Raw genomic sequence first — 19,161 nt, forward strand, 5'->3', positions numbered from 1 at the left:
GATGCAGGGCTCAGACGTTTACCACTTCGTACAATGCTTGAGTGAGTGAGTTGGGTTTAACGCCGCTTTTAACAGTATTCCAGTTATATCACGGCAAGAGCACGGGCATAGTGCTGACAAACCTAGAAACATAATCGGGGTGAACCGGGATTCGAACCCACAATCATAGGTTTCTGGCGTGTCCAGGGGACACAACTCTGCACAGCGAATCGCAGCGCCTTAGACCACTAGGCCAACAGTGCCCCCTACAATGCTTGAAATCAGCTTGTTCACAGCAAGAGTTGTGACTCCAGCCACACTGACTCCACCCAGACATTAGCATTGGCTATCCCAATGACTTCATGGGAACTGACCCGTGAAGATCCGGGGTAGAATAGGTCTTCAGCAAACCATGCTTGCCATAAGGTGACTATGCTTGTCGTAAAAGGCGACTAACGGGATGGAGTGGTCAGCCTCGCTGACTTGGTTGATGCATGTCATCGATCCCAATTGCATGGATCGATGTTCATGATATAAATCACTGGATTGTCTGGTCCAGACTCAATTATTTACAGACCGCCGTCATAGAGCTGGAATATTGCTGAGTGCGGCGTTAAACAACAAACCAACCAATCAAGGGTACTCCAGGGCAGAATAGATCTCCAACAGAACTTCTTAAGATAACAAATAGTAACAAAGTCTACCAAATGAAGGGTGTCTGGTGACAATCTGTAACCTGGCTGATAATGCTGTCTGACATAGATCTGGTCTCCCTTTCCCCAGGGGCGGTCGGGTAGCCTGGTGGTTAAAGCGTTCACTCGTCACGCCGAAGACCCGGGTTCGATTCCCGACATGGGTACAATGTGTGAAGCCCATTTCTGGTGTCCCCCGCCATGATGTTGCTGGAATATTGCTAAAAGCGGCGTAAAACCAAACTCACTCACTCACTCCCTTTCTCCACACATGATAACTTACAGACCTTGATACAGATGGATTATTACAGACTGTGGCATTAAACAACATTCACTCACTCCACCCAAGACAACTTCTATCAGAAACCTCAGCAACACACACTCCAGGTTCATCAATATTCATTGGCTGCATTTCCGTGATACCAGGCTGCATTATTCAGATAATATACTGATGCGACAAGGAGCAACGTTTATATTCACCTTCATATCAATACAATTTTCATAAACCTGAAGGAATCATCCATTCCATAAATTAAAGCATCAAATTTAATCTGTTAAGTGAATACCAGATGGTAAAGAAAGATCCATGGTTGGCCAAGGCAAGGTCAAGGTCATTCTGCAGGGTCAAGGTCGCTACAGCTTGCTGACTTCCTGTGGGGAAGGCATGAGGGATGGGAAGCCGCTGTCAAAGGCTGCATTAAGGACATCTTCCAGTTTACTTGCCAAGACAATAGATAGATCTTTCTGGAAAAACAAATAGACAATAATATTCAACATGATTTCTAGAGGTGAAATTGGGTTTAATGTCGCGTCCAAGATTATTGCACTTATATAGCGATGTGCATGCACATGTGTGTGTGTGTGATTGCTTGTACTAGTCCGCACTGATGCTGATTTATAGTGCCAACTCACTGAGATACCATGCCGCAGTTTAACATGAATACCCCACTCAGACACAGTATACTGACTCCGAGCCGACCAGTCCTTGTTTTAGCCCCTTAATGCCGAGTGCCAGACAGGGTAACAAGTACCATCTTTTAGTGTCTATTGGTATGTCACTCTCCGGGCGGCGCTCCAACACTAGACCATGGAGGCGGTCACATGATTTTATGACAATGATTGTCAGTTCAATACACTGAGTTTTAAAGAAAGACATGATGGCCTGGCATCTGGTGTTGGCCAAACTACTTCTGACCACAAGGTCACAAGCTATTAAACTACGTATGTATCTTGGGTTTGTAAGGAATGAGATTCCACTCTTTGGGTCAGATACATCAAACAGCCTTCGAAATTAAACCCTGCTTTATTCCCCTCAACGTCAGGCACTTCTTATTCAGATGTCCTGTATGATGAACAATCAGATTATTGTCCTAGTTGGCATGTACAAGATTGTATGTGGGGATATCCTGCAAATCCCCCTTGTCCCTGCCATCGGCCACTGTTGTGTGACCTACCAGAATGTTAGAAGGGATATCCTGCAAGTCCTTCTCGTTCCTGCGGGGCATGATCACGCGTCTAATTCCTGCCCTATGTGCTGACAAAACTTTCTCCTTTATACCGCCAACCTGGTAGTAAGACATAAGGTTTTGGTGAACTGTTTAGCTTTACTAAGGAATCAAAACAGCTTGTTATAAGTTGTGAGCAATCTTTAATATGCCCTCCTCATAAAACCAAAAGAAAAGTTTAAAAAATTTTAGGACGATCTCTAAGAACTTTTCATTAAGATTTCCATTAATCATTATATTTTAAAGATGAGCTACATGAAGGAGAATGAGGAATTATGCATTTTGTTAGAGTAATTTATTAGAAACAAGGTGGTAAACAGTTCAACAGTATTGTTTAATGTCTAAAATCTACAAAACCTACTGGCAAAACAAGTCCTCTGAGAGTGATCTCCCCTGTCATGGCTGTGTCAGAGCGAACACATCGCTCACTGAAGAGTGACACCAAGACAGTTGCTATGGTAACACCAGCAGATGGTCCATCTTTTCCAACAGCCCCAGCAGGGAAATGAATGTGAAGGTCAGTGTTGTCCAGAAGGTCAGACTTCATGTTCAGCTGGAAAAAAGATTTGATCTTTTAAAAACGCAAATTTGTCTAAAATAATAATGTCAGCTAAATGTGGGAGACAAGTCCAAATTGGCATAAATTGTAGATGCCTTCCACTCTGGTGAAACTCACAAGCAGGGTCATTGCACTGAGAACCAATCCTTTATCTGCAGATCCTGGCATGGCAGAGGGAGGCAACTCTACACTCAACCAGGTCACCTGGACACAGATACATGCTGCATGATCACCAAGCAGGAGCTGATGGCTTACTTAGCTGCAGGAGCTGATAGACTACTTACCCTCGTAACCTGTGAAGATCTCGGGTAGAATAGGTCTTAAGCAACCCATGCTTGCCGTAAAAGGCGACTATGCTTGTCGTAAGAGGCGACTTACGGGATCGGGTGGTCAGGCTCGCTAACTTGCACGTCATCGTATCCCAATTGTGTAGATCGATGCTCATGATGTCAATCACTGGATTGTCTGGTCCTGACTCAATTATTTACAGAAAGCCATCATATAGCTGGAATATAGCTGAATGTGGCATTAAACAAAAAACAAACAAAAAAACTTACCCTCTTGGCATTGGCCCTGACCCAATTGAGAGCCAGGTTGGCAGACTCCTTCATCACATCTCCCAGTTGTCCTGTCAGAGTTATCTTCCCTTCTCCCTCCATGCGGGTAGCCTCCACAAACATGATCTCTCCCCCCATGGCGGTCCAGGCCAGCCCCACAGCTACACCCGGCTGGCCCAGGCGCTCCGACATCTCCCTCTCATACATTGGAGGCTGCAACATACAAGGAGTCAACAATACATCTTTCCTGTTTCACAGTGAAATCTAAATAGTTCACACAAGGCTTCAAAAGTTGATGGTTGGTTTGTTTTTTAGCGCCGCACTCAGCAATGTCCCAGCTATATGACGGCGGTCTGTAAATAATCCTGTGTCTGGACCAGACAACCCAGTGATTAATATCATGGTTTGTTTTTTAGCGCCGCACTCAGCAATGTCCCAGCTATATGACGGCGGTCTGTAAATAATCGAGTCTGGACCAGACAATCCAGTGATTAATATCATGAGCATCGATCCACGCAATTGGGATCGATGACATGCATCAACCAAGTCAGCGAGCCTGACCACCCGATCCGGTTAGTCGCCTTTTACGACAAGCATAGTCACCTTTTACGGCAAGTATGGGTTGCTGAAGACCTATTCTACCCCGGCGTCTTCACGGGCCAAGGCTTCAAAAGAGTGTTGTTTAATACCACTGTCAGCATTTAACTGACGTCACCACAGCCTGTTAACAATCAATTCTAGGCTAAACACTAGGATTCAATAAATTTACCATACAGAAGGTGCTCACAAAATACTACTTAATGTCCAAGTACACAGCAAATGCACATGGGTATAAGAATCTTGTCACACAACTTACCAGTATTTTCGTTTCCCTATCGAACATGTGTGTCTCTTGAATGTGTAATTCTTCATGTATTATAAACCTATCATGGTGTTGTAACCATCTCCCAGACGACCTTTCTTTTGTAGTAAGACCACTCAGCAGGTTTTACAATTGCTCCCCAGGTTTTACAATTGCAATTGTAAAACCTGGGGAGCAATTTTTAGCAACTTCATCATCTGACAAAGGGTCACCAAAACGGAAACAAAAGTCATCCTCATCCTTTTCTGCAGAATTTTCATCAATTAACTTACTTTGAGTAAGGAAAATATCGTCATCGTCAGACATCCTCTCTTGTGAACAGTCAATGACACAATGCCATGAGGTATGACGCACGCTGTTCTTTCTGCACGTACAGCCCTCTTCTGCATGTGCAGTCCGCGCAGCGGCCCGCGGTAAGAACTGTTATAAAGCGTGTCTCGTTATACCGCGCTTATTTGAGACCCGTATACCGCGTAAATATAAGCTCCAAAAATTACATAGATTAATGGATAGAGGTTTATAAGTTGGACAAACCATTCCAACTTTCATGGTTTCTCCATTACTTAACCAACATGTATGGTATTCACGTTTCTTTTGTCAGTACATAAACGTCATTTATGTAACGTGCAATATGTTATGTTTGCTTTCCGCTGTCTGATGGATGTACACAATTACACGAGGTATATTACTCTTACTGATCATGTTGATAAGTAATATAAACATATTTACTCGTAACAAATGTTGCTGTGATCAAGTCCTTTCTTATTCATCATATTGTGACAACTTTAAACTCTTCTTTTCGATGAATTGGACAAAATATGGACCCTATAGATTTTCTGAAGGTTTTAATCATTTTCAAATTCAAAATTTCAATTTCAAATTACATTCTGCTGAGGAATTGTTGTCTTTACATGTTTCTGTGTGAACGTCCCCTAAAGCATATATTCCAGTTGCAGCCACATACCCCTAGGATGTCCTCAATGGCAGCTTCATCAATGACTATCGGCATTTCGGGAGGGTGGGCGAGTGTGGAGGCCTCGTGGGAGTCCTTCTCCGACAGAATCTCGGAGGGAATATTCTTCTTGTCCCCCTGGGTGGCCTCCAACTTCTCACGCCGAGCTCTGGACACGCCCTCCGCAACCCGCACCGCCACGGCCCGGCATATGGCCGCAATTCTCCGCTCCAGGGTACGCACTCCCGCCTCACGGGTGTACTTGGACACTGACAAGACAAGCATTAGCATACAACAATACGAGCTCCTCAAACTTCAGTAATTAGTTTTGTTGGATGTTTTATGCCATATTCATGAACATTATGTCAGCCTCTTAATAACTGGGTGTGGGCCAGACAATGACATCTCAACATTTTCAAATGTTTTACATTTAAGACTACATATTCCAAATTATTTCATCCTAAATCAACATGCTGAGTTCAAGAAAGGGTCAATCAGCATGCTTAAGTGTTCTTGAAGTTAATCATGTTAATCAATGTTTAATCAATAATTATTAAAGGACATAACTTCAAAATACCAAAATCAAAAGTCAGATCACCGTTCACACACAGCACTTCCTAATATACACCCAACACTGCACAAGTACTTATTTTCTTCACCATAATTACATAAAACACTTTGAGTTGCTTCCCTTAGCTGTGTAAGGGCCCACCTGGTCATGGGTTTGAATCTCAGATTCACCACAATCATGATCCAGCCTGTCAGCACTATACTCTGCTGTTCCTTGTGGGGATTCTTACATAGAATAGTTCCCAAACATGGAACACTTCCCCAGCTTAGAATAGCTCCCCAGTAGTGACATCAATCACTGGTCTGTCATGATTTGATTATATACAGGATATCATCACATAGTTAACGTAATACCGAGTCTAGCTTTGAAAACAAACAAGGCAAAAACATTTTCCTCCCCTGCCCTTTAGAAATATGTGCATAAAATCACAAAAAGTATGTCACATACCTTATTACCAGTATATAAAAAATGGTCAGTCATAAAGCTTGTGAGTACAACGGACTTCAGATTGATGACTAAACCAAATGATTCCCCCTAGTCTATAAAACGCTTTCAATGCCGTCCAAGGTACTTTTCAATAGACAATTAAAAGCTGTCCATTTGATAGCAATGTTACAAAAAAAATCAAAACTCTAAATACAACTGAATGACATAACATTGAAAACATTAAACAATTCTTGAATGATGTATAATACTGTGCTGGTTTTTAATAAACACTGCATTTTGAGAAATGTCACACACTGTCAGAGAACAATGTCACACAATCAATCAAGTCACCAATCCTGACCAACCCATCCATTTGGTTGTCTCTCAAGCATAAGAAATGTTGTATGGTTTCTGAGTACTGCTTTGAAACGAAATGTGACAGAGACCATTTCTATATGCCCCTGCGAAACTTTGTTTGGGTGGGGGCTAAAAAACAAACTGGTATCCATCTGTTGTTGTTGTTGTTGTTGTTGGTATCCATCTATTGTTGGTGTTGTTGTTGGTATCCATCTATTGTTGTTGTTGTTGGTATCCATCTATTGTTGTTGTTGTTGGTATCCATCTATTGTTGTTGTTGTTGTTGTTGGTATCCATCTATTGTTGTTGTTGTTGTTGGTATCCATCTATTGTTGTTGTTGTTGTTGGTATCCATCTATTGTTGTTGTTGTTGTTGTTGGTATCCATCTATTGTTGTTGTTGGTATCCATCTATTGTTGTTGTTGTTGGTATCCATCTATTGTTGTTGTTGTTGTTGTTGTTGGTATCCATCTATTGTTGTTGTTGTTGTTGGTATCCATCTATTGTTGTTGTTGTTGTTGTTGTTGGTATCCATCTATTGTTGTTGTTGTTGTTGGTATCCATCTATTGTTGTTGTTGTTGTTGTTGTTGGTATCCATCTATTGTTGTTGTTGTTGGTATCCATCTATTGTTGTTGTTGTTGGTATCCATCTATTGTTGTTGTTGTTTTTATCCATCTATTGTTGTTGTTGTTGTTATTATTATTATTATACCGCAGGTGTCCAGGTACTAGTTTCTGCTCAAATGCAGTTTTATTTGTTCCCAGTGGATCTGTTTGCATTCCAGTTATCATTCTTAACTCCCAGGGGAGTATACCAGTTTTTTAAAGGTTTATATATCTATGACTGAGGCTGTTTTTTGCCAACATGAGCTGGGATGACATAACACAAATACTTTTCGAAGTTAAACCCAGCACACTCATCAAAACACTTCCCATCAAGTATGCTCACCCAGAACTTTAATGGAATCCTCAGGGATCTGGATCTGCTCCACGCTCAGTCCATGTTCCTTGAGTTGTTTGGGCATGAGATGGCGCACGCCGATGTTGACCTTCTCCTCCTGGGTGTAGCCTGGGATCTGGATCAGCTCCATGCGGTCCAGCAGGGCTGGCGGGATGGTCGACATGTTGTTGGCGGTCGCGATGAACAGCACTTGGGATAGGTCAAATGGAACATTCAGATAGCTGAACTTGTTGAGGAACAATGTGCTATGATTATGAAACAAATCACTATGGTTTTATATAAGTTTGTGGGTATGGGACATCACAAGGCGACACCAAATCTTGAAAGGCAGCAAGGTTATATGTTTGTGGATCCAAGAGGAGTCATTTTGACAAGTTTTTGACGGAGTCTGATACTGACGGAGCATGTCGATAAACATGAGTTTGGGCAGTTACTGTGAATCTGATGCACAGAAATTTTGACATATGAAACCTCTGGCTAGCCCATTTCTGCATATAAAATCCTCAAGGACATCTGCATATAACGGTTATCTCCCTTTTATTGTACAAAGATACTGATCCACGAAGTTGTTGTTCTGTTCCGGGTCCAGGACTTCCAGCAGAGCAGCGGCAGGGTCACCATGGAGACTCTTGCTCTGCAACACAAACAGTGGGTGAGTTAGTGAGTGAGGAGGGGTTGTTTTAAGTCACAATCAGCAATATTCCAGCTCCATCACAGGGACCTGTATATAATCTAGTCTGGGCCAGGCAATGATCCATTCCCAATAAGGTGTTCGACCCCCATCAGATTTTATAATTACAATTTGTACTTAAACTGCACTCAGTACCTCTTGATATTGTATCACCACTTTGTATATAATACATGTATCTATATTGTACTTGGGCCTGTGGCCTTTATACTGAAATAAACTTCTTCTACTCCATCCCCATCAGATACTCCACCCCCATCAGATACTCCACCCCCATCAGGGTACTCCACCCCCATCAGGGTACTCCACCCCCATCAGGGTACTTCACCCCCATCAGGGTACTTCACCCCCATCAGGGTACTCCACCCCCATCAGATACTCCACCCCCATCAAGTACTCCACCCCCATCAGGGTACTCCACCCCCATCAGATACTCCACCCCCATCACATACTCCACCCCCATCAGGGTACTTCACCCCCATCAGATACTCCACCCCCATCAGATACTTCACCCCCATCAGATACTCCACCCCCATCAGATACTCCACCCCCATCAAGTACTCCATCCCCATCACATACTCCACCCCCATCAGATACTCCACCCCCATCACATACTCCACCCCCATCAGGGTACTCCACCCCCATCCAGTACTACACCCCCATCACGTACTCCACCCCCATCAAGTACTCCACCCCCATCAGATACTCCACCCCCATCACATACTCCACCCCCATCAGATACTCCACCCCCATCAGATACTCCACCCCCATCACATACTCCACCCCCATCAAGTACTCCACCCCCATCAGATACTCCACCCCCATCAGATACTCCACCCCCATCAGAGTACCCCATCCCCATCACATACTCCACCACTATCAGATACTCCACCCCCATCAGAGTACTCCAACCCCATCATGTACTCCATCTCCATCAGATACTCAACCCCTATCAGGGTACTCCACCCCCATCCAATATGCCACCCCCATCAGATACTCCGGACCCATCAGATACTCCACCCCCATCAGAGTTATCCATCCCCATCAGAGTTATCCATCCCCATCAGAGTTATCCACCCCCATCAGAGTTATCCATCCCCATCAGAGTTATCCATCCCCATCAGATACTCCACCCCCATCAGAGTTATCCACCCCCATCAGAGTTATCCACCCCCATCAGAGTTATCCACCCCCATCAGAGTTATCCATCCCCATCAGAGTTATCCATCCCCATCAGATACTCCACCCCCATCAGATACTCCACCCCCATCAGAGTTATCCACCCCCATCAGAGTTATCCACCCCCATCAGAGTTATCCATCCCCATCAGAGTTATCCATCCCCATCAGATACTCCACCCCCATCAGAGTTATCCATCCCCATCAGAGTTATCCACCCCCATCAGAGTTATCCATCCCCATCAGATACTCCACCCCCATCAGAGTTATCCATCCCCATCAGAGTTATCCATCCCCATCAGAGTTATCCACCCCCATCAGATACTCCACCCCCATCAGAGTTATCCACCCCCATCAGATACTCCACCCCCATCAGATACTCCACCCCCATCAGAGTTATCCACCCCCATCAGAGTTATCCATCCCCATCAGATATTCCACCCCCATCAGATACTCCACCCCCATCAGAGTTATCCACCCCCATCAGAGTTATCCATCCCCATCAGAGTTATCCACCCCAATCAGAGTTATCCATCCCCATCAGATACTCCACCCCCATCAGAGTTATCCACCCCAATCAGAGTTATCCACCCCCATCAGAGTTATCCACCCCCATCAGAGTTATCCACCCCCATCAGAGTTATCCAACCCCATCAGAGTTATCCATCCCCATCAGAGTTATCCACCCCCATCAGAGTTATCCACCCCCATCAGAGTTATCCATCCCCATCAGATACTCCACCCCCATCAGATACTCCACCCCCATCAGATACTCCACCCCCATCAGAGTTATCCACCCCCATCAGAGTTATCCATCCCCATCAGAGTTATCCACCCCCATCAGATACTCCATCCCCATCAGAGTTATCCACCCCCATCAGAGTTATCCATCCCCATCAGAGTTATCCACCCCCATCAGAGTTATCCACCCCCATCAGAGTTATCCACCCCCATCAGATACTCCATCCCCATCAGAGTTATCCACCCCCATCAGAGTTATCCATCCCCATCAGAGTTATCCACCCCCATCAGAGTTATCCATCCCCATCAGATACTCCACCCCATCAGAGTTATCCACCCCCATCAGATACTCCACCCCCATCAGAGTTATCCACCCCCATCAGAGTTATCCATCCCCATCAGAGTTATCCACCCCAATCAGAGTTATCCACCCCCATCAGATACTCCACCCCCATCAGAGTTATCCACCCCCATCAGAGTTATCCACCCCCATCAGATACTCCACCCCCATCAGAGTTATCCACCCCCATCAGAGTTATCCACCCCCATCAGATACTCCACCCCCATCAGAGTTATCCACCCCCATCAGATACTCCACCCCCATCAGTGTTATCAACCCCCATCAGAGTTATCCACCCCCATCAGAGTTATCCACCCCCATCAGATACTCCACCCCCATCAGATACTCCACCCCCATCAGAGTTATCCACCCCCATCAGAGTTATCCATCCCCATCAGATATTCCACCCCCATCAGATACTCCACCCCCATCAGAGTTATCCACCCCCATCAGAGTTATCCACCCCCATCAGAGTTATCCACCCCCATCAGAGTTATCCATCCCCATCAGATACTCCACCCCCATCAGAGTTATCCACCCCCATCAGAGTTATCCACCCCCATCAGAGTTATCCACCCCCATCAGAGTTATCCATCCCCATCAGATATTCCACCCCCATCAGGGTACTTTAATGGTGATCTATTTGACCCTGAATCCTTACAGGAAGAAAGCAATATTACTAGTTATTTATGCAAGTTTAATTTGCACAAACATTTAAGCTCTATATTTCTTTATCCATAAAAGCATTTAAAATATGTCTCTGTGAAGACAAACTCATTCATTAAGCCTTACTGTAATCTTTCATTTTCCTGAGATACTCAGTGTAATATAATTTTTTTTCCAGTCTTCAAAGTACTCTTCCCTCTTATCAGCACTTTATACTTCAATAGGGCGATACGCTTTGTCACAGCTGACTTTATTACACATTGAGAAAGAATTATAATGCCTGCACATACCAGTTTATCAATCTCGTCCAGCAGGAAGACAGGGTTGTGGGTATTGACCAGCTTCAGCCCCTGAATGATGCGACCAGGCATGGAGCCGATGTAGGTCCGCCGATGCCCCCGGATGTCCGACTGGTCACACACTCCCCCAAGTGCTATCCTAGTGGACAAACAGAATTCACAAAACTATCAGAAAAAGCCTGTTTAGTTCGTGTATCACATAGCCTATACAAAATCTGATTGGTTAAAAAACATTTACAAATACAAAACTTTCTTCAGTAAACATAACATAAACACATGAAAAGTAATCCAGTTAGTCCTACAATACTAAAGAAAAACACAAAGACATTATCAATGCATGATAAATGTAATTACTAACGAGGAAAAGGATATAAGACTTGATGCAGTCCAACAATCTCTCAGGCTATGTAAACCGTACTCTATGTAGGTCCTGACCCGTGAAGATCTGGGTTAGAATAGGTCTTCAGCAACCCACGCTTGCCATAAAAGGCGACTATGCTTGTCGTAAAAGGCGACTAATGGAATGAGGTGGTCAGGCTCATGACTTGGTTGAAACATTTTATCGATCCCAATTGCGTGGATAGATGCTCATGATATAAATCAATGGATTGTCTGGTCCAGAGTCCATTATTTACAGACCGCCGTCATATAGCTGGAATATTGCTGAGTGAGGCGTAAAACCACAAACCAACAACAAACTAACAACAAGCAACTATGTAGGTCCTGGTTGAGTTACCTATGAAATTCTCTCCCCAGTGTGCTGGCTATTGACCGTCCCACACTGGTCTTCCCCACCCCTGGGGGACCAACGAAACAAAGGATGGGACCTTTGAGGGAGTTCTTGAGCTGGCGGACTGCCAGGTATTCCAGGACACGTTTCTTCAACTTGTCCAGGCCATAGTGGTCCTCATCCAGGTCCTTCCTGTGAGGACATGTCATCAGTGGTAGAAGTCTGATGGAACTATTACACTCTATACAGTTAAAGTCTAGGAGTCCACTTCTGTTTTGGTATATGACCTTTATTTATCATAGAAAACTGGCTTTCATAGGAGATATTGCTTGGGTGATATCAATCAATATCTCCTACGAGGTATCTTTACAATGAAATTGCATCACAATGCTTTGCAGGTCATTGTGATGTCATCGGTCACCATGATGTCACAATCAAATCACGTCACTAATCTCTGCCACTGAAGATGATACAGGTACACAGTAATGTCCCATTAATCATAAATTGGGACCAACCATGAGATAAGGGACCTTATGGGTGAAAAGTCACATTTTGACTTTTCATTATATTATAAAACTACAGCATCATCAGAACACAAAAATACAATTCACAGGCTTCAATTCATATCGATAACAGAGAAATAAGTCATCACACATATCGATCTTCACTGAAGTAAGTTGACATCAAACGTCTTTATGACGTTGCAGCACAATTGTATCCTAGCACCCATAGGGTCCCTTTTCTCCTGGTGGGTCCCAATTGTTCCCAATTGTCATCATCCCAAAGGTGTGTTTTCCATACAAAGAGGGTTGGGACTGGCGTCACTGTAACTGTTACCACTGCCTACACCACATGTCACATGACTCACCTGGCCTGCAAGATGTCCAGAGCGTCCTTGCTCTGCCGGGACCACGGTAGCTCCACCATCAACTCTAGGTAGTTCCTGCAACACACAACACTCAGTCACATGTCATTACGCAGCCGAATTGCTCACTTGCAACTCTGAAAAGGTAAGTTTTCGCTTTAAGCAATATTCCAGCAATATCAGGGCAGGGGACAGCAGAACAGGCTTCACACACTGTACCCATGCTGGTATTCGAACCCAGGTCTTCAGCCAGATGAGCAAACACTTTACCCACAAGGCTACCCCACTGCCCGAAACCATTAAAAATAATCTCCCTAGTACTTGATCAGATCATATTGTTCAAGGATCGGTTGAAAAATGGAATGCAACAGTGATCCTGGCGAGTTACCTGATCATTGCATGTTCCGGCATGTGCTGCGGCATCTTCTTCAGCCTCTTCAGTTCCTTCATCGACGCCTTGTGCGCCTGCTCGGGCATGTTGGCCGCTCTGCCATAACAGAAACATGTAGCTGCAGTAGTCTCAGAAAAATCTGAGAATCCTCTAGTTTCAAACTGCCTAGCTAAAGAGTTGTCTGATGACACCATGTTTGCTATTCACATGTATTAGGATTATTGACAGTTTGTTTCTTGTTTAACGCTGCATTCACCAATATTACAGCTATATGACAGCAGTCTGTAAAAAATTAAGTCTGGACCAGACAATCCAGTGATTGACATCATGAGCATCGATCTATGCAGCTGGCATATGATGACAAGTCTGCAAGCCTGACCACCCGATCCCGTTAGTCCTCTTAGGACAAGCATGGGTTGCTGAAGACCAATTCCAACCAGGATCTTCTATCAAGGTTGAATAAACTGGCAGTAAAGCTAGGCTATCCGTGGTATGATTTAAATAAAATACATGAATTATTGACTTTAACACACTAGCATATCATGAAGGCAAGGTATCAGTTTCATCATGGACAGCATACAGCATGGCCTACACAATACCATTTTTTGTCAAACATTTGCATAGACCGACCGGGGCAAAGATTTAACAATTCTAACCAGAATTCCCACAAGTTCCCAATTTATCCCCTCTTATGACTTGTAATTGGATGCTGGGGACACATTCCACCCACTGGCAGTGATCTACCACTACAACAGCCTGATGACTGAGTGTACTTTATCTTCTGGGGTCACAGTCTACCCCTCTATCATGGCAGTGATCTACCACTACAACAAGCTGGTCACTGAGTGTACTTTATCTTCTGGGGACACAGTCTACCCCTCTATCATGGCAGTGATCTACCACTACAACAAGCTGGTCACTGAGTGTACTTTATCTTCTGGGGACACAGTCTACCCCTCTATCATGGCAGTGATCTACCACTACAACAAGCTGGTCACTGAGTGTACTTTATCTTCTGGGGACACAGTCTACCCCTCTATCATGGCAGTGATCTACCACTACAACAAGCTGGTCACTGAGTGTACTTTATCTTCTGGGGACACAGTCTACCCCTCTATCATGGCAGTGATCTACAACAACAACAAGCTGGTCACAGAGCATACTTTATCTTCTGCTCCAGGTCCAGGTCATCCGACTCGTTGTCTCCATCCTCCTCCTCCAAGTCTGTGCTGAGCTTCCGGAACAGACTCCGCATGTTGGTTGGCCTTGACCCTTCCTTCCGCGTCACAATTTCCACCTTGCCATCCTTCCGCGCCCGCTGAAGAAGCTTTAGACCCTAGTAGTAGATAAATAGAGATTTATACATCCTGCAACTTTAGCCACTAGTCCAAAGCCAGGGACTAGTACAATTTCTTTTAATCTAGTAACCTTTGCAAATTAACTCCATAGATTAACACTAGAAATAATGTACAGCCATAAAAATTTGTTGTTTTTTTAGACTTGTAAACCTTAATTTCCGTAGTTCTCAGAGTTTGTAGCTGGTCCTGATTGACCACGACAACAATGGTTACTATGTTTACATTTTCTGTCAGTTTAATTCAGTTCCAATCCATAGCAAAATTGAAACATTGAGAACTGGTTAAGAGTTATAGCCTTCAAACGCTACTAATCCATGGGGACTACCATCTTCGGGTGCCTCAGTACAAGTTAGAAGTCTTAGGCGAGCGGACTAGCTTTAGTTTCAAAGTATGGATGTCATATGACAAGTCCATGCTAGCAGATTCAAAAACATTTGGAACAGACAGTTAATATGTAAGCAAGGATTATATCCTACCTAAATATCATCCCGGGGGAAGTTTTACTCTAGAGTATAGTATCCTACCTTAGTGCCACACTGGTATCAGTTCAAATTCACTAGGGAGAATCATCCTGACACTAGAGAATTTTATCCATGGGATAAAAAATAGGGTAGGATAATATTCACTCTTACAAATACACAGGTGTGCTTGTATCATTCCTTGTAAGAACACTGGTATCTGAAAGACTCTCATGTACTAGCTCTATGTGAGTGACTGAGTGATATGGTTTTACGCCGCTTTTGGCAATATTCCAGCAATATCACAGCGGGGGACACCATAAATGGGCTTCACACGTTGTACCCCTTTCGGGAATCGAACCCGGGTCTTCAGCGTGACGAGCGAGCGCTTTAACCACTAGGCTACCCGACCGCCCCTCTAGCTCTATGTATTGAATCCTCTATGCTGCCTCTAGAAGTACCTCAATCTGCCTCATCAGCAGGGGAAGAGCCTTCTTGAACCTGTCCGTCAGGTCCACGGCATCCAGCACCTGAATCTTCTCCGTGTAGGAAGCTTTCACAATGGCTGCACACACGTCCGGAAGATGCTGACTCGGCAGATTTTCAAGCATTTTCTGCCAAGGATTAAAATCAAGTAAAGAGTTATGACTGCTACACAAATAGAAAGAGACATACAATATATCCATGTAACAGTGAATCCTTCAGTAGGCAAATAGGATTCTGGCACCACCACAGGGAATGTGAAGAGCAAAGTTTGTGATACTAAATCCAAGAGGAATCATTATTCAGCATCTACAAATTTGTTAAACTCTTCTGAACACGAATGTTACTATGGTTACCTTCAACTTGGCAACAACTGGGATTGAGATATCGAGCATCTCTACAAGTTTGGCAGCCTGGTCACGGAAATTCTCCGCTAATGCAGTGAGCTCTTGATTTTCATCCATATCGTCTTCAATAAAAAAAATTAGACATAATACACATATGATCGAGTTGGCATATTTGTGAAACACCCAAATGAGCATTTAGCTGGGTCAAATGTGAATCTGCCTAGAATGTTGAACTTTTAGTGTACAGCTCTTGCATTCATTGAGAGGATTTTGCCAAGTCTCAGTTGATCCATGGTTTGAAAACATTTTCAGGACCATGGATTTATCTAGGAATCCAATCTTCCCTTGGCAGGCAAAATGGGAACAAACTGTTATATCGTTCAAAATTGGTATTTCTTATTTTCTTAAGTTTCAGAGGTATTTCAACATTGCATTGAAATATTGTATTGAAACATTGCATTGAAACATTGCATCAAAGGCTCTTCCTATTTAATTGTCCTGTTATTAGTGAAATAGAAGTCACTTTGACCAAGCCACTTTTTTTAGTTATAATGATATTAACATGAATTGGGAAATGATGTATTACCATTTGGTAATTTTCACTGACATTTGTTGCAGATTTAGCACCAAATTTTGGCCTCTGTGCAGGTTTAGATAAATCCCAGAGGACAGAAGTGTATAAGTTGTAAATATATGTCACTTGTCAGCTGTTGTCTCACAAACTTCCTATTAAACAAATAATTCCAACTTCTAAGACCCAAACCTTAGACCATGTTGGTGTCACTATTGAAACTTACCTCGGTCATTGTCAGAAAGTTTGTCCAACTGTGTAACCATGGCAATAGGATAGGGTGTTTCCTGAAGTATTGATTCCACCTTAAACCGGCACAATCCAGTAACAAGTAATGTGTATGCTGGTCTTGGCCAGTTGGTACCAGTTATCTGAACAACAACAGCAGCTGTGCCTATTGAATGGAGTGCTGTTAACTCATCATCCTACAAATTTAATTCAGAGAAAATTGAAAAGTGTCAGTTTGATTAATAACATAAGGATGGTTATTATATTCATATATTAAAATGAAAGGCATACAACAACCACATCATCAGAGTGACCATGATCAACACATCACTGGAAATATTTCTTACATCAGACTAAAAATGTTTGTTCTTTACTTCATGAATCTCACAATGACCCCTAATTTATGAAATTTCATATCATCTTCATTATTATTGCCAACAAAACAATAGAAAAAATGAATTGTAGGTTTACAATCAAGTTTTATCCTAAACATGCTGAAGACTGAATACAGATGTATTGTACCAAACTTTACACAGTGAGAAAATTTAGTCATATCCTTTCATATCAATCGATTTCACTAACACTGTTCCTAATAATCATAAATAAATGGATAATATCTACTTTGGAGCATTTGTTGGAGAGAGGCATCTTTTTTTTATAAATATTCACCATGTCACATGACTCAAAACAAATTTCTAAACCCTGTCCTCTACTTTATACATGTATTTAACAAAATTATTCAAAACGCAAAAAGAAAAAGATTATTTCCTACCGATGATGATTAAATAAGTGATGCCAAGTTACCTCATCATCCTTAGATGGATCCTTAGGAATGACGCCAATGACAGTACTGCTTAGTGTATTTCGTCCAAGGAGACGGCTCTTCACCATAGTCATACTAAAATAAAGTACAACCGTGACTAAACTATTAACCTTGGTAAAAAAGCATGTATATATTTTCCTAATGTTCATGAGTATTCAGCACATGGTTACATTCAACTTCCAATATCCTCTGACATATAGTATTATATATTTTTTAAATTAGATCTTTAAAAAAATAATAATAGTCCACATGTTATGTGTTAACATCCATCTAGTCAGTATAGTTGCTCATAGCACTACATAACATTTAGACCTGTGAAAATCAGGAATAGAATAGGTCTTCAGCAACCCACGCTTGTCATAAGAAGCAACTGCATGTTGTAAGTGGAGACTAAAGGGATTGGGTGGTCAGGTGCGCTGACTTGGTTGATGCATGACATTGTATCCCAATTGCATAGATTGATGCTCATGATGTCAGTCACTGGGTTGTCTGGTCCAGACTCGACTATTTACAGACTGTCTTCATATAGCTGGAATATTGCTGAGTGCGGTGTTAAACAGCAAACAAACATAAGATTTGTGTAGCACACTTTCCTGAAGAATTGGGTTTTCAAGTTTGAATGAAGTTCCATTACTTTGGTGCAGAATAGAAAAATGTTCAGGAGCCAAAATTAAGACTCTAATTTGAAAGTTGAAGCACATAGTTCATGTTGGTGCTTATACATCTTTTGAAAGAAGGTTCAGTGAAAATCATGACTGTCCATCCCCTTAATCCCACATAATATCACAACAGTCACAACATTATGTTCAAAAGTAATATTCATTTTGATAGATGAAAAATGCATCACACCAAATATATATTTATATATACGTCTTTGAGCACACTCAGCGAATGCATTTAATAAATGGCTCCAAATTATTTGAACTGACTTGCAAGAAGTACAATTATATTAAATATTAATTCTTATTGTTTATCATAAAAACAACAACAGACACCTAGATCTAGTCCATAGACCAGAGCCTCGGGCTTCAGTTTACTATCTCGATGTTTCTGGATCAAGATAACTTAATTTAGGGTCTATAATCATGATAATAAGTTGTTTATTTCATTTATCTGAAGCCTTATTAAATACAATAAATATAGACGTGAGTGTTTGCTAAACGTCTCTATTAAAATATTAAAATGGATACATGTGGATTCATTAGGGTTTCGCTTTTCTTTACATAATGACAAGGTATTTGGACCCAGCTGACAGGCACCTGTCACGTGACAATAACATTAACAGCAAACGTACTGACACAGTTGTGAACGTGATCATGAAACATGCCGTTGAAAACAAACGAAGACAACGTGTGCATTTCAAAGAAACGTACTTCCTGATGCTTCTGACTGGAATTCGCATCGAGGAACCTGGTAGTAATACATTTTCTGCTACTAAGAGTAGAGGCACCCGTCTCGGTATGGCTATGGAGGACGCCATTTTGTCCAAGATGATCTTTGACCTCAAAAGTTTTATTATACTTTTCTACATATGAGAATAATGATATGATATTGCTGATTTAACATTATTTTT

At 42.5% G+C, this 19,161-nt stretch overlaps 1 protein-coding gene across 1 annotated transcript; it reads right to left on the reverse strand.

The window, feature by feature from the left end:
- Positions 1-515: 515 nt before the first annotated feature.
- Positions 516-19,074, reverse strand: LOC124137950 (lon protease homolog 2, peroxisomal-like). Its single transcript, XM_046504408.2, has 17 exons — positions 18,962-19,074; positions 17,570-17,663; positions 16,764-16,962; positions 15,976-16,088; positions 15,598-15,750; positions 14,484-14,656; positions 13,318-13,416; positions 12,933-13,007; positions 12,071-12,256; positions 11,326-11,473; positions 7,977-8,056; positions 7,411-7,643; positions 5,119-5,375; positions 3,293-3,505; positions 2,538-2,729; positions 2,126-2,236; positions 516-1,415 (listed from the first exon to the last, which is right to left on the reverse strand). Exons 1-17 carry the CDS (start codon positions 19,066-19,068, stop codon positions 1,305-1,307), a joined length of 2,544 nt encoding a protein of 847 aa, XP_046360364.2. The 5' UTR covers positions 19,069-19,074; the 3' UTR covers positions 516-1,304.
- Between the last annotated feature and the right edge of the window lie 87 nt (positions 19,075-19,161).

This window comes from Haliotis rufescens, unplaced genomic scaffold (genome assembly GCF_023055435.1).
Source record: "Haliotis rufescens isolate VD_foot unplaced genomic scaffold, xgHalRufe1.0.p SCAF_17, whole genome shotgun sequence".
NCBI lineage: Eukaryota > Metazoa > Mollusca > Gastropoda > Lepetellida > Haliotidae > Haliotis > Haliotis rufescens.